Genomic DNA, 19,428 nt, shown 5'->3' with positions numbered 1-19,428 from the left:
AAGAGCCCGGGCCGGAAAACTACGGACGAGGCGGCACCACCGGAGTACGTACCGTGCCGTTTGGGACTAGTCAACATCACACTACAGACGCCATCTCATGTAAGGCCAGCACATGCACTCTGCCACAAGGCTGCGGTACATATTTCGAACTGGTCTTTACCATCGCAATTGCCATGTCACGTCAACGCCGGCCATCGGGCCCAGATTCGAGACTCGGGCCAGCTTGACCCGCTCCTTCGTGTTAATAAGTGCCGTGCCGCGCCGGGCCGGAGAGAAGTCCGCAAAGTTCGTTCACTTTCTCCCACGACTACCTGTAGGGAATCTCTCAAATGTCCGCCCGTGGTGTGCCTATTTAGAGACCATGGATGCTAGAACATGGCTTTTTGTCCGCCCGAAGCTAGCATTCTACGTTGCGCTCATTCTCACTGGCTGCCTCCTCAAATACAACCACGCGAGACCGGCTTGGACCCTACGACCAACCACAACCGATGGCAGACTTCCGTTTATTCGAAGGAAATTTGACATATCACTTCCCCACTGCTGATGCTAACCACCCGATGTTTCGAAAACACCCCAGCCCGTCGTGGCTTCCTCCTTTCCGTTGCAAAGCCCAAGACCAAGGTTTGTTGGTCCACTGGCTTGTCATGTTCCTGCTTCTAGATTGGAATAGTCATGGTCATCGGCAGCGAGCTGGTCTTGTCATCGATATAGAACCGATGTCAGGAATTGACCACCTATTCGCAAAAGAAAAAAGTCACTGGGACTACTCAATGGTTCTATCATGGCCCCGGGGAAGTGTGCCCGGAGTGCCACCACGCAAATGCAGCGATCCTAGCTATTTGTGTCGAGACCGCGGACCCTGCTGCTCAGTCGGGAATTGCTACACCACTCACCGGGTTGCTACTTGGATTTCGCATACAACGGCAAGACGGCTACCTCATTGCTTGCTACCAACGTGCAGCTATATCCGGGCAAAACACCCACGGCCGCTGGCTGTTACATGACCATCCGCCCTAACAAGCTTTAGGTCGTAAATTGAACGATGCCACAAACCCTGCAAGGTACAGATTTAGCCCTTTCATTACCGTCAAGTCTGGAGGCCGTGGGAATAGGCCAGTGCATTCCCGGTCTTGTATCTCTGGGACGGCTGAGTCCTCATGCATGACGACGATTCCCTTGCCGACCTAGGTATCTTGCAACACAACCACACAATCTACGCATGCATAACACGACTTCCGTGGATAGGAATTCTCATACCCGCCGCTCTTAAGCCTCCTCTTCTGCGCATTCACCCTCATCAGAACCACCCTTCATGACTACTCCAAGCAACGTGGCAGTTTTCCCCACGCTGAGTATTTATATCGTCTGCCGAACCCACTAGATTTCTAGACCCGACCGTTTGATATACCATCTTCTCAACCCCACGCCTTAGCTTACTCTTCGGCGCCCCAATAATTCATCCACCCTCCTACGCTGAAGACCTCGCTTGCCCTTGGTGAATATACTCCCCGCAATCCAGACCTTCTCCACAATCTCGGCCCCACACCTATTCGTACTCTAGGCGACCACCCCGCGCCGGCAGTATTGTACCCACTGGACATGACAGAAACTCCACGATTGATTCACCTCCGACTATTCAAGAAGCCAATCATTCATGAGTGCTCATCGCTGTAATTTTTCCGTTTATAAAACTGAGAACTGAGAGGGATTACAAAGCCGGTGATATCCCCCCTATACTCAGTGGGTTCTACAAATATAAACTACGTCGCCAATATATTTCGCACACTCAACGAGACCCCCACGCGCATAACCGAGTACCGATAAGAGTACCGCATATACCTTAGCGAGACCAACTGGACGGTTCTACCCCACACCTAGACATGGAGAACCCACGCGACTCAGTACTCAAGAAGGAGAACCTCATAGCCGTCGAGATGAGCAAGCCCAAGGTCATCTTGCTGGGCAAAATTGAGCAGTAAGTCTTCCACCTGGGCACCGAACTCCCAAGACCCCGACTTCTATCTCTGCCCTCTTGCATACCGTACGCCCACCCCCACACCCCCTGTTACCGCAGGAAGTACAGACCAACATAAACGCAGCGCCCACAACACCTGGAACTCTATAGAATCCATTGCAGACGTCGTGATCCCTAAATCAACTGACCGGGCCGCCTTCCTCGCCGAATGTGACACCGGCGCCTTCGAGGGTGTCTCAGTCGCCTACCGCACCTTCGACTCCTTCTCCATTAGCGGCAAGGTGGACGCAGAGCTACTCTCGCACCTGCCCCCCTCGCTCAAGTTCATCTGTCACAATGGCGCGGGCTATGACCAGGTCGACGTGCTTGCGTGCGCGGAGCGCGGCATCCGCGTTTCCAACACGCCCTCGGCCGTCGACGACTCCACCGCCGACATCGCCATGTTCCTGCTACTCGGTGCGCTGCGAAACTTGAATGTGCCGCTGCTGAGCATGCGGAAGGGCGAGTGGAGGGGTAAAGCGGACTTACCCTCGCTGGGGCACGATCCACAGGGAAAAGTGCTGGGGATTCTGGGGATGGGCGGGATTGGTAGGAATATGGCGAAGAAGGCGAGAGCGTTTGGGATGAAAATTCGGTATCATAACCGCACGCGGCTGAGTGAGCATTTGGAGCGGGAGTGCGAGGCGGAGTATCGCGGGTTTGAGGATCTGTTGAGGGAGATTGATGTGTTGAGTTTAAATTTACCGCTGAATGTGAGTATCCATCCCCTAGTTTCTGAACCCGGAAAAGGGGTTATGTGGAACTGACTGACAGACTGACCAACTCCAATAGCCCGCAACCAGACACACTATCTCCACGGAACAATTCGCCATGATGAAGCCCGGCGTCGTCATCGTCAACACGGCCCGCGGCGCCGTGATGGACGAGGCGGCGCTGGTAGCTGCGCTCGACTCGGGTCACGTCGCTTCTGCGGGACTCGATGTGTACGAAGACGAACCCGTCGTGCACCCGGGCTTGCTGGCCAACCCGCGCGCTTTGTTGGTCCCCCACATGGGCACCTGGACCGTCGAGACGCAAACCAAGATGGAGGAGTGGACTATTAGCAATGTCAAGATGGCCGTGCAGACGGGGGTGTTGCGAAGTATTGTGCCGGAGCAGAAGGGAATGCAGGATTGATGTGGAGGGGTCGGCGGGAACAGACGAAGAGACCATGGCAGTGTACTGAAGTGCTAGGGTGAGACGCAACGAAATGGACAAAGTACGAATTCCATGCTTGATGGTGATATAGGGTTAGTGAGGTTGTCTGTCGAAATAGAGATTTGTAGGCTTCATTGGACCGGGACACGGACCAGTGCTGAAGATAACCTTTGGAAGAATAGACAAAAACAGGTAGATCAAAACCAAGGGGATTCTTGTGGAAACAACACGAATCACGCATCTATTTTAGTATGAACTGAAATCAATACTAGCAGACTCTGGAGTGTCCATTCTGCTACCTCTTATCTACTAGACCCGGTTGAAGGGCCTCTCCGTGCGTCCAATCATCTCACAGCTTTCCAATGTAGCTGTAGTCGAACTATGGAGTGGACCAAACATACTTCATGCATGAAGAAATTATGAAGAAACGCCGATGAGGGGAATCATGCATCATCAGTTGCCAACGCCTTTTTGTTGAAAAATGTGTCCCTTTTTGATTCCCCGAGATCGCCCTCTCGATTGCCAGTTTATGCCGTAAATTCATGCTTTGTTGAAAACACAACCATACCCCTAAGTTGCTTTCAAAGTAGTATGGTATATGGGTAGGTGGGGTGTGAAAAAGAAATGCGTCCGAGATGGTTGAGGATCTCTAAGACGATGCGGGCCGAGATTATTTATACACCGCGGTGCTTAGTAGCGGTAGTGATCGCTCTTGTAGGGACCCTCGACATCAAGACCCAGGTACTCGCCCTGTACCTTGCTGAGCGTGGTCAGTTCGACGTTGCAGTGTGCCAAGTGGAGTCTGGCGACCTCCTCGTCAAGAATCTTGGGGAGAACGTAGACACCGACGTCCAACTTGCCAGTCTTGGCGAAAGCAACGTACTTCTCGCCGAAAGCCTTATCCTCAGCCTTGAACAGCATGATCTGGGCAAGAACCTGGTTGCTGAAGGAGCAAGACATGACGAAGGAGGAGTGGCCGGTGGCACAGCCCAAGTTCACAAGACGGCCCTCGGCAAGCAGAATGATGTGGCGGCCGCTGGGCATCAGGAAGCGGTCAACCTGGGGCTTAATGTTCTGGCAGCTGGAGGCGTTCTCCTTGAGCCAGGCAACGTCGATCTCGCAATCGAAGTGGCCAATGTTGCAGACAATGGCGTCGTTGGGCATGGCAGAGAAGTGCTCGCCAACAATGATGTCACGGCAACCGGTGGTGGTGACGAAGATCTGGCCAAGCTTGGCGGCCTGCTCCATGGGGATGACTTGGTAGCCAGCCATGGCAGCCTGGAGGGCATTGATGGGATCGATTTCAGTGATGATAACGCGGGCACCCATGCCGTGGAGAGCCATGGCACAGCCCTTGCCGACATCACCGAAACCAGCCACGACCGCGATCTTGCCAGCAATCATCACGTCGGTAGCACGCTTGATACCGTCAATCAACGACTCACGGCAGCCGTACAAGTTGTCGAACTTGCTCTTGGTAACACTGTCGTTGACGTTGATGGCGGGGACAAGGAGGGTCTTGTTCTTAAGCATGCGGTACAGGTGGTGAACACCGGTGGTGGTCTCCTCAGAGACACCGTAGCAGTCCTTAAGCATGTCGGGGTACTTGTCGTGGACGAGGTGGGTCAGGTCACCGCCATCGTCAAGGATCAAGTTGAGCTTCTTGCCATCCTTGAAGGCGGACAGCTGCTGCTCCAGACACCAATTGTACTCGTCCTCGGTCTCGCCCTTCCAAGCAAAGACGGGAACACCGGCAGCAGCAATGGCAGCAGCGGCGTGGTCTTGGGTGGAGAAGATGTTGCAAGACGACCATGTCACCTCAGCACCAAGAGCAGTAAGAGTCTCGATGAGAACGGCAGTCTGGATGGTCATGTGCAGGCAGCCAGCAATGCGGGCACCAGCCAGAGGTTGGTCCGCAGCGTACTTCTTGCGGATAGACATCAAGCCGGGCATCTCGTTCTCGGCCAGCTCAATCTCCTTGCGGCCGAAGGCAGCGAGGGAGAGGTCGGCGACCTTGAACTTGGAAGCGGGAGCAGACATTGCTGGTGTATTTGTCAGTATTTGCTAGGTTGGCTTTAGAATTTTCCAGTTGAATGGATGGAATGAAGGAATGGCAAGGAACACTCACTGATTGCTGAGAGGGCTGGATTACTGGAAGTGCGGGGTGGAAGGAGTAGATAGGAACTGCTATGCTACACCAGTTTGCAGGATTAGCAACTGAACAACCTGGATAGTCAAACAGAGCAGAGCAACTTACAGATAGCGGTTCGGATTAAAGAGTAAAGGCGGAAGAACGAACTGGTGGGAGAAGGAGGATGATTGGGAGGTGAAGGAAACTGGTCGAAGGAATCGTTGGGGAGGGTTTTTCACTATCGAATTATCAATGCCCCTCGTCAGCAGCCAAGCTAAGCCCGTTCGGTACGCATTAAACTCTTGTTCCCAAACCCACCCCACTTGACAACTTCGGCATTGCGGATTTGGGGCAGAGCTATTGTCGGAGGTTCCTCTCGGAGGCTTCTTGCTCCGGAACTTTGATTGATAACCTAGAATCAGGACCATTGCTCAATACACGCACGTGTTACATGTGGGATCATGGACAATATGCACGAGAAGTTGGGCAGACAAATTTAAGTCACAAGAGCTCTATACCGAGAGAGGGGAACATAGAAAGTTGTTGTCGGGCAGCGTTTGACGAGTCTCACACCGCCTGTCCCGAGTACTCAAGTCTGCACATTTTGGTAGACTCGCAATATAGAGCCAATACTCTAGAGAGTCTAGAGCTACACAACATTGATTATCCCTCCGGGACCCTCCGGGAAGGACGACGGCCTAATTCATGTACCGTCCAGCCTTCCAAATAACCCCTGAACGCCGGGCCAGATGCAGATCCCATCTACTCTTGAGAAACCCAATTTCACTCGCCGGGACCATTTACGTGCCCTCTATTCGGGCAACAAGTTCCCTTTGACGGCGAACATCTTGGCGCTTACGTTCGCGGTGAAGCCATCTACCTGCTTGCTGTACTGCTCCACCTGCCTAGCATTCAGCATGCCCTCTAGCCGGCTAGGCTCCTGGGGCAACTTGAAGATTCGCTGCCACTCGTCCTCCGGCAGCGGCGTTTGCTTCGCAGCTGCCCTTGCGGCGTTCTCTGCCTTTCGCTTCGTCTGCCATGCTGTGATCTTGGTTTGCTCACGGGCCAGTTGCCTCTGGTAGTACTGGTGGTTGTTAAGCTCGGTGTAGTGCGACTCGATACTGTCGAGGAGCAAATCGCAAGTCTTCTCGAGGAAGGGGTCTATCGAGAGGTCCAGCGTATCAACCGAGGGATACATGGGAAGTTTGACATCGGCGCGGAGGATATCGGAGAGCGATGTGGGCATGTCGGCCTCTGCTTTCGTGGGAGCTGCGGGCAGCTGGTGCAAGAAAGATGTGAGGAGATGCGAATTGTGGACGGCAATGGGCAGCTCGGTAATGACGTCCTTGAAGGTGAGCTTCGACTTTTGCAGGCTGTTGCTTGTTAGAACGCTTGGCTATGTGACGTGTGTTGATGGACTCTGACCTCTCAGTGGTAAATTTACCCTCCTTGAATGCCGCCATGAAGGTCTGTGTCAACTTGAACGCCCGGAGGTTCAGCGCGCCTTGCGAGCTTCTGCTGACATCGTGCACCAGCGCAACGGTCTTGTCGTTGTCCTTTTGGTATAGGTACTGGTTCTCAATGAAGCTAAGGTTGACAAAATTACCCATCGTGGCGCTCGTGTACCAGCCGACATTGTTGGCATCGACATTGACCTCCTTAAGGTGCCGGATCATCTCAGCCTGGTAAGCGATGTTGTTCTTGGCACGCGGCGCCGCGGAAGCCAGGGCGGATGCATCATTAGAGTGGCCGCCGTCGACGTTCGCGATATCGGTCGTGGGGAACGGGAATGTGTTGGTGATCTCGAGGACGCTGTTGAGGTCCATGCCGACAATGGACCCGGTAGCTGCCGTCGGGAAGGTGTTGGCGCAGTGCTTCACGATCTTCATCACCACCAGTGCTTCGACTTGCACCGTCTTGATGGGCGCATCCTTAAGAGCGTCCGCCATGATTGCGAATGTTCCTCGAGGGTTCGTTTACTCGGAGAATGATCGTCTCGAGTTGGATACGGGCGTTTTACGGGTGTTGACGTGCGCGGGGCTCCCTGGTTCGTTCGTCGTTGGCGATGATTTAAAAATTGTTGTCAAATTTGTGTGGGCGGGGAGGACTGTCGTAGCATTTTGCAGGAGTTAGGTGATTGGTGATAGTGACAGCAACAGGTGGGGCCTGATAAACACACACCCAGTGGCACACCATTACTAGAATATTGTTCATGTCATAGCCCGATATTCTAATGAAGTAGTCACGCATAAGTTGATTGTTCCACCTAAATGCATAGCTTATCCCTCATGCTCCCGGCTTGACAAGATGGGAAGTTGCAAGTGATGCAAATACCAAAGAACATCCCACTCTCTGGAGCCCCCACGTTATCCCGTCAAGTTCCATGTTAAAATCCAACGACAATCCACCATTTTAGAGCCTCAAGTTTGACGACATTTGTCCATTTCTGTCGCATCGCAGTGATTCAACCGGTTAGTCCACCTCGTAGCTGTCGTGCAGCCTCCCAGGCTTCATCCGGCTCATACAGGGCACCCTCCTCACATACTTTGCCAACCTGATTGAGGTATCAGTGGGGCCTCTCTCCTATTTGACGCGACACCGGCGCCGTTATCATTGCTGCCGCTGTCGTCTTTCTTTGACTGGTGGTCTATTCGCATGAGCATGCAGCGAACATCAGGACTCGGAGCCGTCACATGTCAGCCGGTGTTATCATGCAATGCTCTATTGTGATACGTATCATGCGCGATAACGTCTACGAACATGATGCGGGAAGGGGTTTCTTGCAGAATGTTGAGGACAGTTCAAAACACAACTGTATGGTTCCAACCAGACAGCAATGCGCAAGTCAACACCTTACCTAGTCTAGCTTCCACCCATGACAAACAAGCGTGAGTTCTATTGCTGCCGTCTATCCTATTCGACCTGATTAGGTCCTCTCCCGATGTGAAGATCTTCATCGACCCTGGTCAACTCTCTCTATACGCAGACAGTGACGGGTGGCGGCTCAATCCGCCCAGTCGACAAGATCCCAGCTCTGCAGGTCGTCGCAGATGGTGAGTCGATACCTCTCAATCTTCCAGTGGGTGTACAGGTGACGGGTCGCACCCGCAGCTTTGCGATGTGCTGGACCCTTCCCCCCTTCCTTTGCTTCAGGCTCTGATCTCCAAATACAGGTCGCAAGATTTCTTCCGTCCTGGTCTGGTGTTCCGAACCAATACCTAGGCTCGTCAGTGAACTGCTCATGAAGTCATGTACTGCGATGGGGTGACATACTTCAGAAACCCTCCACTCGCTGTCGCTTCAGCGTGGGCGGCCTTGTCCATGGCGCCCAGATCTGCATACTTTGTCGTCGGTGGAATCTGTGAGCGGAACGCGACGATGAAGAAGCAAGTGTTCTTCCATTGGTGGCCGCCTTCTCGCACCAGGCTTTCTAGGTGTTGCTCGATGATTTCAGTCCAGTTGAAGGTTTCGCTGTAGTTGGCCGTTGCATAATCTGGTCGTAGCGCCCGCATGTGCACCAGGGCTCTTGCCAGGAGGGCATTTTCGGCATCCAGTGTTCTCAAGTCGAGGAGATGTTCTCTCTCGGTATATGGCGAGACTACCAATAGGTTGGAGTCCAGATTTTTGGTATCATTGCCCGGCGAAGTCGAAATTTCCGCAGAAGAAATAGCTGCCTCCATCTTCTCATTGAGGAAGATGTCGGAGGCAACTGTTTGGCCTGGAACTACTTGCGTGGCTGCCATTTTTGCTGTTTGTTTCTCTGGAGAGGAGCCCGGAGGGCTGGGTCAGAAGCCGGCCGTCCACGGTCCAGCACTTGTCAAATATGCGGCTCAAAACTCTCGTTGCTTGGGCAGAACTCTTAACAATGTTCGATGAGGGAAGAAAAACTACGAGAAATGCAGTTTCCGCAAAGGACTTCTTATTCAAGGCGGTTGTTTCGAGTGGAGTAGACTGACTCGCAAGGTGTTGGACTCGACGTATTTATATATGTGGCAAGGCGCCTCGAGGGCTGGAATTCACCGCTAGGCAAGTGTCATAGGGCCAATGTTGCTATCAGCAGTCGGTATTGCGAGCGAATCCCAATTTGCGACATGCACTCTGGGCTATCAGGGCTGGCCGATCATTGATCTGGGGTTCGTTACGAATTGAAGGCACAGCTCCTGTGTGACCTTTTCGCATGGCGACGTATTGCGACATCCCCGTCAAAACTGATGAAATCTTCCTCAAAGCATGTTCATCGTTGCATTGACTCAGCCCTGTGAGACAGCCGCTTTCAGTACCTAATAACATCTGCCATCGTGAACTTTGTCCTCGCCAAAATTGTTGAAGCTATGCTTATACGTACAACTTGAATCAGTATAGAAGCATTGAGCATTGACAGTTAACCTGGGGGAGATCGATGCCGGAAAGGTTGCCGGAGTGGATTCCTCCGGGATGACCCCCCTCTTTCCCGCGTTCCAATCGGTCGCGCATCCGCGGGGCTGCAAGCTTACAAGCGAGGGAGCCATCAGCGTAGTCCCACATCACCCTGTGGTGTCGGTCGGCCTATATTATGTGGTCGCATACATTGCCCGCTACCCATTCCCCGAACCCTTGCAGGACTATACCACGCTATTTTGCTACACCGACAACCAAGCCCGCCAAGTTGGGAAGCGGCGAATCGGACGGCATCGGGTGCAGATGGTTTTGCCTCCTCGGTAGATGTACATGCGGCTGCAGCGTCACCCGCCGATGACGAATGAATTACCTATGCCGGACCATGATGGTGGAGACGTCTTCGTGAGAGGTAAATGTGCGGGAAATGGGTATGTCAGGCTGGCCATCATCATGTTCTTCGGTTCTGACTGTCTTATGTTTATGTTTTAGGCATGTGAAGCATGCAGTGTCATGCAAGTTAAGCTCCACGACTATGTATATTGTCTCAAATCCTAGCAGCTGAACACCTACTTGGTAAACTCGAGGCTGACTCCTTTACGATAACTCCCATTTCCCCTTTGCGTTACAAACCTAAAGTAAATATCGCGAGGGAAGGTTCATAATGTAGAATGTTGTCCCAAATCCTCAAGGTCCTCGGGCGGCACATGCTCTACATCAGCCACATAACAGCGCTAAAGATAACGGGTCGATCGTCATCTTTCGCACGCTTCATATGCGTATATTCGTATCATTGGTTGGAGATACTGCACCAAGCCCGTCACAGGTCAGTAGTGCTGGCCATCCTGTTTTTGTTGATGTTACCGGCAGATCAGTATGCGTATCCGGCTCAAATTCGATCCTTATCAAAAATATAATATGATTCCAAACCATGATGTTAGCCGGCACAGATTCCCCTTTGCCTATAATGTGGAGGAATTGTGATGCTTGCAGAGACAATTTGGGATCTGGTTACTCTGGGCACTCTGGGCAACATGTTTTCGCACTCGCATTATATCTGGCTGTGGGACACTAATTGATGTTACCCTCGCTGGCGCCCTCAGTAGCTTCCTGCGAACAATACCTATATGTTATCATGAGCACTATCGAGTACTAACATGGCCAGGGCAGAAGCAAGGTGGTACGCACCGTGGTGATGCATAGCGAAGCTAAAATTGTTTAGTCCAAAACTCACTACAGGCTTCGGAGTGGGAAAAGCAATTGGAAGTATTCGGGGTGGAGTAATGCACGAGAAGACAGTAAAGTTTGAGCCATGCCTCACCTAGGAAAAGGGGGTATATACATATCAGCAACGTTAAACACATATGTGGAAATGGAATACGTCTCCCAACTCGTTGTCATCCCTCAGTTGAGCCCGTGTTCCGTCTAAACCCCTTACATCTACCATCCGTTGCCAGAGACATCAGTTTACTCGTCATCCACGAACCGACTGGCCAGCTGTCCGAATACGGCGATCTCGTATCTGCCGTCGTCAGCAGTAATCTAACATAAGTTCAAAGTTTGAAAGATAGATCTTACCTGTCTAAGGTGTCCGCATCTCGATATGCCTTCAGAGCCATACACGCCATCAGAGCGAGGTCGCCAAGAAAGAAGACCCAGCTTAGGAACGTTGACCAAGAGAAAATGAGGTGGATGATGAAGATTGTCGTGAAGAGCAGACTCGACTGCCATGCGTGGAATCTGTGGACACACTTGTCAGTTGTGTACCAGAAAAGTGACGGCTACTTGAACACTCGACTTCCTGGCCAGGTCCAATGCCCCAAGCCCCGGAGAAAATCATTGCTGGACACGGCATAGTCGTCGAAGTCCAGACAGCCTGACTCTCCTACTGCCGAGAACTAGCAAGAATGCGACCGGAAATTCGGACCAGATTCCCAAACCACCATCTGGCCCCCAAGCTCAATCAAGGACTCCCACGAAACCCCAACGTCTGCAATTGCCCCTCCACCAAGAAATAACGTACCTAACATAATCACTCTTCCTCTCCAGGATCAACAACACAATCGCGCCCACCGGCGGGCCCAACAGGTACGCTGCAGCTGCCTCATAGTCAAGCCTCAACCCCAAACTCGTATCGAACTCACTAACCCCGAGCCCTCTTTCCACTACACCTCCACTCGCCTCGACCCCAACGGGCTTATAATACGCGCCCGTGCCAGTCGCCAAGCTCGATGTCGGGTTCCACTGGCGCTGTGGTTGGGGGTGCTGCAGCGGAGGCGGGGAGTTCATGTTATTAGGTCGTTGCAGGCGGTTGGTGTAGGGGTTATAATCATAGGATGTGCGGGGGGAGGCTGTTGTCGAGCGGGGTGGGGAGAAGGGGCGGGAGTTCTCTGGCGGGGAGGACTGGTAGGGTGCGAAGTCCATTTTTGCTGTTTTTGATGATGAAGGTTGCCTAAGGTATGAGGAGGATGGCGAGCTTCGTTAGTACCGGCAGTAATTGTTTGCGCCGGGCAGGTCGGACGGTTTGGTGATGATCAGTGTTGAGCATAGATGCAGCTCCTACAGCTGTCTCAAAAGTGCCGTGTGCATTGCTTGGGATGGCTCGCAACGGATCTGTGGAGGATGCGTCCGCTTGTGGTTGTCAAGATGGAGATAAGAGGAATGACGTTGGGTCCGAGACACTGCTGCTGGGAGGTGAACGGCGAATGCGACACGCAACGCGCAACGTCGTTTCCCCGGCTTGTTCCGCGTCAGTCAATGCAGGGTCCAACTTAGCGTCAGAGCCCCCTGAAAGGAACACAGGTGCGGTGCAGATCTTAGCAAAGTTCTAGTGTTATATTAGCTTCGAGTTTCCTGTGGCAATAATCGATGGTATTTTATGCTGTCGCCTTTGATCCCACGTTCTTGCAGAGAAGTCTTTATGGGTGTCATATCAGACGGGCGTCAAGTTTGAACGGTGCCCAACTCGAGCAGTCTGTCTATTTCATAACTATCAGAGTTACAGAGCAACAACCTGAGGTGTACTATTTGCGTGTAAGGTATTCAAGTAATTGGATACAGCTCACATCCTCTGGCACGGGGAGCATTCTTAGTACATTTATACAGTCATATGTATACACATTCCCGCCGACTTTCTCGTGTAAATTAGTTGCTAGTACCATCCTAGCCAGCTCATTCTTTCTTTTCCGCTTCCGCCTCTGCGGTTTCCTGCTTTGGGTTCTTCTCCTCGTCCAACTGCGTCCGACGTCCCTCCAATGCCAGCCACAACCCTTTGGCACCACCTTCCAACGTCGTCGCAAGCCCCAAGCCTGCGCTTTGCAGCATATGCACCAGCTGGGCCCGCAGTCCTTCCATGCCGCCCTCAATGCCACCAACCCACTTGACACCTTCGCCATCAAATGCCTTGCCTTCGATCCGCCCACCGATTAGGAGCAGCTTCTGCAACCCACTTTGTGCCGTCAACTCGTAGTATCCCGGGTTCTTCCTTCTGGTCGGCGCGGGGAACGCAGGTGGCGAAGGGGCCATGATCTTCAGCACGGCAGCTAGATGGGCCGGCGAGACAGCAGGGAATGTGACAGCGCACACGGGTCCAGAAAGTAGCGGGCTCATTGTTGCATAAGTGCTATTTGGGTCTGCGAGGTTGGCTGCTTTGATAGATTCATAAGCCGCGGGAGACAGGTCATGCGTGTAGGCCTTCGACTGCTTTGATGCAATCTTGGGGTCGAAGAACTCGACAACTCTGAAGGCAATATCGAAGATGCGCGTTCTCAGAACTTGGAGCTCGACGGACCCGGCCACGTCGGCTGGCACTTTACCATCTGAAGCCACAAATGGAGCCTCAACTTCCTGAAGCGCTTTGCGCAGCTCACGGCGGACGGCAGCCCATTCTACGGCGGTTACGTTATTGTGCTGGAAGAAGAGGATCAAAGGCGTCGATCGGAGTAGTGCAGTGTATGCGCGTAGGAGCTGGGACTTTCGTGTCTCCGGACGGCGGGCTGATGGCGGCTTGGTAGGGGGGATGTAGTCATCGGGCAGCCTCAAGGCACCTAGAGGTATAGGAGAGACGGCCGATGCATAATGTCGTTGCGAAGAGGCTTGTGAAGTTCGTGTAAGCCAAGGTATCGCTGGAGGCCGTGAGAAACATTGTGGATTCTGGGTTGGCAAGGCACGACCAATGCATCGGGCTGACGAGTTACTGATTCGGGGAGGCATGGTTCAAGCAGTGTATGGTTGTCTCGAAGGCCGAGTCACCCAATTGTTCGAACTCCTCCACAAGGCTCGTCGTCGTCAAAGAGGATATTGCAGTCGCTCCCCTGTAACTTCTCAAAATTTACTGGTCTGTGCTTACCGCGGCGGGTCGGAGGAAGTGCTGTACCGCCCTCAATTCCGTACTTATGCAAGTCCCCACGAGGGCCAAAAATGCAGTGATTATGCATTCGGGCATACGCTTTCCTGCCCACACTTAGCTCCTTTTGGTGACAGGCCGTGACCCCTCAAATGTCAATCATGGGTTGGCGGGGTTCCGTTGTTAACCCCTCCAAGCTTAAGGTCTAAATGAAGCTCCAAAATATAGATTGTACGAAAGTCCTTCCCATCTCAACACACTCAATTGACTAACTTTAACTCCAAATTCGAGACCAACTAGAAGTCCCATCATCACATAATGCGCTAGCGGGCCAACAAACATCAGCAAGTCTGCATTGCGAGCTCCAATTCCATGTTCTATTGAGTCATCATTGCTTTGAGTCAGCCCGTCGAACTGCTATATCTTTTAGGCCCCAAGGCTGAGGTATAGCTCTACTAAAGTAGCTCTTCTGCATCAAGTCTTCGGCCAGTAAAGACGGCCCAGTGACCATGGCACAACCGAACTCCATATTGGCGCAAGATCAAGCTGCACTGGTCGATATCAGGCCTTTGCTGCAGCGCCTCTGGCCTGATCCGGAGAAGGAGCTGGTAACGTCGCACGAAATCGCCGAGGCCATTGGCCACATCTTCACCAACAGCTTGAGCCCCGTCCAGACGGGCTCTCTGCTCACAGCGCTACACTTTACCGGATGGGATCGCCGCGCAGACGTCTTGGCCAAGTCATCCGCAGCGATGCGCCAGGCCTCGGCCAAGATAGACATCGAAGGACTCAAAGCCGTTGTCGCAAAACGAGGGCGAAAGGAGGGTGGATATGAGGGCGGCTTGGTAATGCTATCCATAATACTTAGGTGGTCAACCTATGCGTCTTCGAAAGACTAATACAAAACCCAGTGCGACATAGTAGGCACCGGCGGCGATAGCCACAACACCTTCAACATCTCAACGACTTCATCCATCCTCGCCTCGACGCTGCTTCTACTCTCAAAACATGGCAATCGCGCCAGCACCTCCAAGTCCGGCTCCGCCGACCTTCTTCTCTCTATGACGCCCCGCGCTCCGCCCCTCTCCCGCATCACGCCCCAAACCATTACCGCCGTCTATGACCACACTAACTACGCCTTCCTATTCGCGCCCGTCTTCCACCCAGGCATGAGGTACGTGGCACCCATCCGCAAGGAGCTCGGCTGGCGGACAATATTCAACCTGCTGGGGCCTTTGGCGAACCCCGTCGACGTCGCTATCGAGGCGCGCATGCTCGGCGTAGCACGGGATGATCTGGGCCCTGTGTTCGCCGAGGCGCTGCGGATAGCGGGCGCCAAGAAAGGCCTCGTGGTGTGCGGTACGGAGCAGCTTGACGAAATTTCGTGCGCGGGGCCAACGCTGTGCTGGCAATTGGTCAAGGGGGTCAATGGGACGGAAGTAGAGCATTTCACCCTGACACCTGAGGACTTTGGGTTGCGTCGACACCCGTTGTCGACTGTGAGTCCCGGGAAGGAACCCGTGCAGAATGCGGCTATTCTGCGTAGAATTCTTCAGAACGAGATGCCTGACGACGATCCGATACTCGAGTTCGTGCTATTGAACACGGCGGCCTTGTTTGTGGTGAGCGGGATTTGTGATGCGGATACGAGTAGCATGGGCGAAGGCGATGATGGACAAGTTATCCAGGAGAGAGGACCTGGTGGGGGCAGATGGAAAGAAGGTGTAAGGAGGGCGCGCTGGGCGATCAAGAGTGGAGAGGCCTGGAAGATGTGGGAGAGTTTTGTCGAGGTTACGAACTCCTTTCCGGGTTGAGGGGGCCATTGGATGACTGATTTATGGAGTAAATCCAATGCGATCATAGACTCTAATCCGGGTCTACTGCGCTCGTGTGCCTTTTTCATGCCACTTCTTCAGTGGCATGAATGAACTGCTGGTTGATGGGTTAAAAAGGGTTATGAACGAACAATTGATCTGGTTGGACTTACACGGGCCGGTATTAAAACAGGTTAACATACCAGATGAACAAAACTTGATTAGACGCCTAATAACATCTTCCACTTCTCGAGTTTTTGGACTCGACACTGTTAGCTCCTAGGTTCCTTGCCTATATCAAGTTTGGCAGTGTACTAGTGGCCTTTGCCTGGAAGTACTCGTAATTTTACTGCGGTGAACTGACCGTGTCATGCGTCTAGGCTGAGTAAACCCCGAGATAGAATGAATGTCCAGACAACTTGCGGAAAACAGTATTGCCACTGGGCCAGGCTCACTGCCTCTCTATCAACAATATTGAACCCAAGAACCACGCCAATTGCTCCACGGCAATGTCAAATATCTATGAGGGTGCTCCCAACTCTAACCCCAGCCATCATTTAGCTGGCTGCAGTCGATTTTCCGCCTGTGTCCCTGTGCCCAGCACTTTTCACGTCAACCTTATTCTTAGCATTCCATACCCTTCTTCTGGCGTGTTTTACCTGCGGCCTTTTCTCCTCATAACCAAACCCCTTTCTCCTCGGACCAGGTCCAAAGTGTGCATTGCCGTCCTAGCGACTCAACACACCACGTACCACGCCCTTCAAGGTGAGCTTGGGCTCGAAGACACGCTCCATGATCTCGCCGCCAGTACCAAACTCCAGCCATTTGGCAAGGAGGTCATTGCTTTCCTTGGGCTTGACGTTGTCGTCACGTGTGCCAACCGTGATATGAGATATACGGTTGACGCAGGTCCATTTGCCATCCGGATCGACGATGCGGACTACAATGGCCATAATGCGGTTGTCGAATACGACACGCTCAAGCTCGATCTCGCACTCGCCCAGCTTTCCATCGGTGCTTGCAGTCTCGGCCTCCATTTTCACGTATTGAGACCACAGCTCAGGGTGGTCTTTCGAAGATGCTCGGTGCATCAATGTTACGTGGAACATGGGTTGCACACGCCTAGTGCTTTGCAGCTGCTTGTAAAATCTGGATGTACTTGGGTCAACGCCCTTAAAGGCGGCTTCGAGCGCGCCACTAAATTCCAAAAGTCAGCAAGGCCGGCTTTCCGTGAGATAGGATTGCAATGATTCATGCCCAGTTTGACTCACTTAACATCCTTGGCCGGCACCGAGATGGACATGTATTCCAGGGGCTTTTTCTTCTGTGCCTTGCCTTGCTCCTGGTTATGAGCCTGTTTGTCCTTCTTGTTGTCCTTTCGATCTGGAATCGTATGACGCAGATCGGGGGTATACTCCTCTATTGCCGCCTTGATCGCCTCATCCATATCCTCGGAGCTCGGGATGTCAGGCACAAGACGAGGATACTTTTCGTGTAGAGCGTTGATCATGATTTCCAGATTGGTGCGGCTGTCCTTGGACGGGTCGAGATCGATGACCAGGTCAAAACCATCGTCTGGTCTCTGGCTTGCATCACAGGGCTGGAAGCGGTGAATAAAATTTTCCATGATGGCAATGACCTTGCTCTCGTCCGATGCTGCCTGGATGGTTTGGTGGTTGTCGCCGCGCCTGAGGACACGCTCACGTGTCACTCGTCGGACTTCCTCAATGTCTCCATGTGAGAAGTTCATAGCAACGAGTCGGGCTTCTGTATTTTGTAATTTGATGTCTTTGATAATCTGCTCCCGCTCTCGGCGTTCCGAGTTATTCCTGTCGGCAATGACAGCTGGATTCTGAGCAAGGAGCTGCATAACCCCTTGAACCATTCTTGCAGGCCGTCCTTTGCCTTGAATGTTGTCGTTCTGGATGTGGCCCCATCGAAAGAGATGACATAACGCTACCCCAATGGTGGTCTTGCCGCATCCGATAGTTGCAATTGGAACGATGACGATACCGGAATCTACCAGTGCTGCGTCGTCGTCGCCACCAAACTCGGCTTCGCAATTAGCTGCTTCAGACCCCTTCAAATTCTTGAACTTGAGGAAGTCATCTCGCAGCGCAATGATGCCATGATTCTGGTTATACAGATTGCCTAGCTTGGGGTCCTGTGCGAGGCGCTTCCGGGCATAGAGGAGGTACTCTTCGGTAATTTTTACGTGCTTCTTGAACTTTTGGGGCTTTCCAGCAATGAGCGCCTTGGTACACTCACGCCATTGACGGTACATCAAGTACGGCTCCTCAAACTTGTATTTGAAGAACCAATCATGGTAAGATAATCCTCCATCGGGGTTCTCTGACATCTTGCACCGAATGACGAAGCCCTCCACATCGCGGCCCTCATGAGCGCCAGACTCGGCAACTCCATCCAGGAAGGTCTTAACTGTGTCGATATCATCGAATGACTGAAGGCCGACCTTGCGGAAGCCCCATTCGTCGGCAAATTTCTGAACCTGATCGCTGGGATAGGTCATGAATCTCGGGATGTTGATGTTGATTCCATGGAGATAGAGTCCGGCCTTGTCTGGGGTATATGCAAGCACATGCTCCTCAAAGTCGTCATCACAAAGCTCTGCTACGGCCGTCGCATTCCGTTTTCTCAACTCGCGGGCTAGCTCTGCTCTTGTCTTGCCGATGGTGTGGAGTTGTCTATCCACCCACTTCTCACCCGCCATAGAATGACTCAGCGCGACGTCACTTCGGGGCCCCGTCGAGTGCTTGCTGCATACCAGCAGCGTCTCGTCTTCCAGGCCACCGATGAAGATGATGCATCCATTTTCCTTCAGAGTGAGTTCATAGGGCCCATGCGTCTTCTTCTTAATGTTCTCCCACTTTGTGTCAGAGACCTCACCAGTGTTGAAAAATTTGTCATATCCTCTGATGGCGATCTCGGGCTGGTTTCTCCGATTCTTGGTCGTGAACAGTCCACGGGCGTAGGTTGGTAGATCAGGGCGTTTGTAGTCATAGTCTTGGAATCTCCACGAATCGACAACAATACCGTCTCGCGAGCCGTGGACTTTGAAGCTGGTCTTCTTTGCTCGGAAGCCCTTCTTCGTCTTATTGGACTTATTGTCCAGTCCTTGAATCAATGTGGATATTTCGTGAACATCTTGATCAGCATGAGGCGCCTTCGGTAAATCCATGTTTATTGGATGCTGGTACGAACTCAGTGAAGCAACTGAGGTAGAAATGTTTCTGCAATGGAGGACCTTGCGACGCACTATAAGTAGGTGCTGGTGAGGTCTACTTCTGAGTAAATTGTCGTTCAATCCGAAGTGAAGATGAAGATGGTCTGATGTCGTGTATCTTTGAATATGGCGAAAGGTAAGTTTGAGATTCTTTGTCATTCCAAGGCTCTGTGTGATACCTTTGTATGACCGGGGGCTGGTGTCTTGGGATAAGCTGGGATGAGGTAACCACGATACAGTCGCCGGTTGAGTCACTGAATGGGGAGGCGGAGCCCAAACCCTTCTGCTTAGCTCTGCCTGTTTGCCAATTACGCTTTGGCGAATTCAAGTTGGTCAGATGCGTTCAAC

The 19,428-nt window shown here is 52.5% G+C and overlaps 8 protein-coding genes across 8 annotated transcripts; 2 read left to right on the top strand and 6 right to left on the bottom strand.

Moving 5' to 3' along the window:
* Nucleotides 1-1,934: 1,934 nt before the first annotated feature.
* On the top strand, nt 1,935-3,151 carry BCR38DRAFT_346548 (glyoxylate reductase; the record flags this gene model as incomplete). Its single annotated transcript, XM_040856262.1, has 3 exons — nt 1,935-1,975; nt 2,100-2,727; nt 2,807-3,151. The coding sequence occupies 3 exons, from the start codon at nt 1,935-1,937 to the stop codon at nt 3,149-3,151; spliced, it is 1,014 nt and encodes a 337-aa protein (XP_040714219.1).
* Nucleotides 3,152-3,384: 233 nt separating this feature from the next.
* On the bottom strand, nt 3,385-5,590 carry BCR38DRAFT_438318 (Adenosylhomocysteinase). The gene is made up of 3 exons (XM_040860579.1): nt 5,430-5,590; nt 5,301-5,364; nt 3,385-5,214 (listed from the first exon to the last, which is right to left on the bottom strand). Exon 3 carries the CDS (start codon nt 5,210-5,212, stop codon nt 3,863-3,865), a length of 1,350 nt encoding a protein of 449 aa, XP_040714218.1. The 5' UTR covers nt 5,213-5,214; nt 5,301-5,364; nt 5,430-5,590; the 3' UTR covers nt 3,385-3,862.
* A 524-nt stretch (nt 5,591-6,114) lies between these two features.
* BCR38DRAFT_345685 (uncharacterized protein) lies at nt 6,115-7,252 on the bottom strand (the record flags this gene model as incomplete). The annotated part of the gene is made up of 2 exons (XM_040856199.1): nt 6,115-6,676; nt 6,729-7,252. The coding sequence occupies 2 exons, from the start codon at nt 7,250-7,252 to the stop codon at nt 6,115-6,117; spliced, it is 1,086 nt and encodes a 361-aa protein (XP_040714217.1).
* A 1,055-nt stretch (nt 7,253-8,307) lies between these two features.
* BCR38DRAFT_346465 (uncharacterized protein) lies at nt 8,308-9,046 on the bottom strand (the record flags this gene model as incomplete). The annotated part of the gene is made up of 2 exons (XM_040856258.1): nt 8,308-8,521; nt 8,577-9,046. 2 exons carry the CDS (start codon nt 9,044-9,046, stop codon nt 8,308-8,310), a joined length of 684 nt encoding a protein of 227 aa, XP_040714216.1.
* A 1,860-nt stretch (nt 9,047-10,906) lies between these two features.
* BCR38DRAFT_238681 (uncharacterized protein) lies at nt 10,907-12,427 on the bottom strand. The gene is made up of 3 exons (XM_040854374.1): nt 11,701-12,427; nt 11,256-11,417; nt 10,907-11,199 (listed from the first exon to the last, which is right to left on the bottom strand). Exons 1-3 carry the CDS (start codon nt 12,099-12,101, stop codon nt 11,145-11,147), a joined length of 618 nt encoding a protein of 205 aa, XP_040714215.1. The 5' UTR covers nt 12,102-12,427; the 3' UTR covers nt 10,907-11,144.
* A 102-nt stretch (nt 12,428-12,529) lies between these two features.
* BCR38DRAFT_438311 (uncharacterized protein) lies at nt 12,530-14,102 on the bottom strand. The gene has a single exon (XM_040860578.1). It carries the CDS (start codon nt 13,887-13,889, stop codon nt 12,849-12,851), a length of 1,041 nt encoding a protein of 346 aa, XP_040714214.1. The 5' UTR covers nt 13,890-14,102; the 3' UTR covers nt 12,530-12,848.
* Nucleotides 14,103-14,267: 165 nt separating this feature from the next.
* BCR38DRAFT_438310 (anthranilate phosphoribosyltransferase) lies at nt 14,268-16,097 on the top strand. The gene is made up of 2 exons (XM_040860577.1): nt 14,268-14,867; nt 14,934-16,097. Exons 1-2 carry the CDS (start codon nt 14,532-14,534, stop codon nt 15,834-15,836), a joined length of 1,239 nt encoding a protein of 412 aa, XP_040714213.1. The 5' UTR covers nt 14,268-14,531; the 3' UTR covers nt 15,837-16,097.
* Nucleotides 16,098-16,564: 467 nt separating this feature from the next.
* On the bottom strand, nt 16,565-19,035 carry BCR38DRAFT_410798 (RNA ligase-domain-containing protein; the record flags this gene model as incomplete). The annotated part of the gene is made up of 2 exons (XM_040858509.1): nt 16,565-17,033; nt 17,108-19,035. The coding sequence occupies 2 exons, from the start codon at nt 19,033-19,035 to the stop codon at nt 16,565-16,567; spliced, it is 2,397 nt and encodes a 798-aa protein (XP_040714212.1).
* Nucleotides 19,036-19,428: the final 393 nt, after the last annotated feature.

The sequence above is a fragment of the Pseudomassariella vexata genome, assembly GCF_002105095.1.
Source record: "Pseudomassariella vexata strain CBS 129021 chromosome Unknown BCR38scaffold_9, whole genome shotgun sequence".
Classification (NCBI taxonomy): Eukaryota; Fungi; Ascomycota; class Sordariomycetes; order Amphisphaeriales; family Pseudomassariaceae; genus Pseudomassariella; species Pseudomassariella vexata.
Note: the sequence above shows the minus strand (reverse complement) of the source record. Positions and strands in the feature narration are given on the sequence as shown.

Excerpts from the sequence above, each read along its gene's own strand:
- BCR38DRAFT_438310 (XM_040860577.1), top strand. The coding sequence starts at position 14,532 with ATGGCACAACCGAACTCCATATTGGCGCAAGATCAAGCTGCACTGGTC. Across the intron at positions 14,868-14,933 it reads GTGGATATGAGGGCGGCTTG|TGCGACATAGTAGGCACCGG; the intron begins GTAATGCTATCC and ends TACAAAACCCAG.
- BCR38DRAFT_238681 (XM_040854374.1), bottom strand. The coding sequence starts at position 12,101 with ATGGACTTCGCACCCTACCAGTCCTCCCCGCCAGAGAACTCCCGCCCC. Across the intron at positions 11,418-11,700 it reads AGGAAGAGTGATTATGTTAG|ATTCCACGCATGGCAGTCGA; the intron begins GTACGTTATTTC and ends GTGTGTCCACAG. Across the intron at positions 11,200-11,255 it reads GATGCGGACACCTTAGACAG|ATACGAGATCGCCGTATTCG; the intron begins GTAAGATCTATC and ends TGACGACGGCAG.
- BCR38DRAFT_438311 (XM_040860578.1), bottom strand. The coding sequence starts at position 13,889 with ATGCCTCCCCGAATCAGTAACTCGTCAGCCCGATGCATTGGTCGTGCC.
- BCR38DRAFT_438318 (XM_040860579.1), bottom strand. The coding sequence starts at position 5,212 with ATGTCTGCTCCCGCTTCCAAGTTCAAGGTCGCCGACCTCTCCCTCGCT.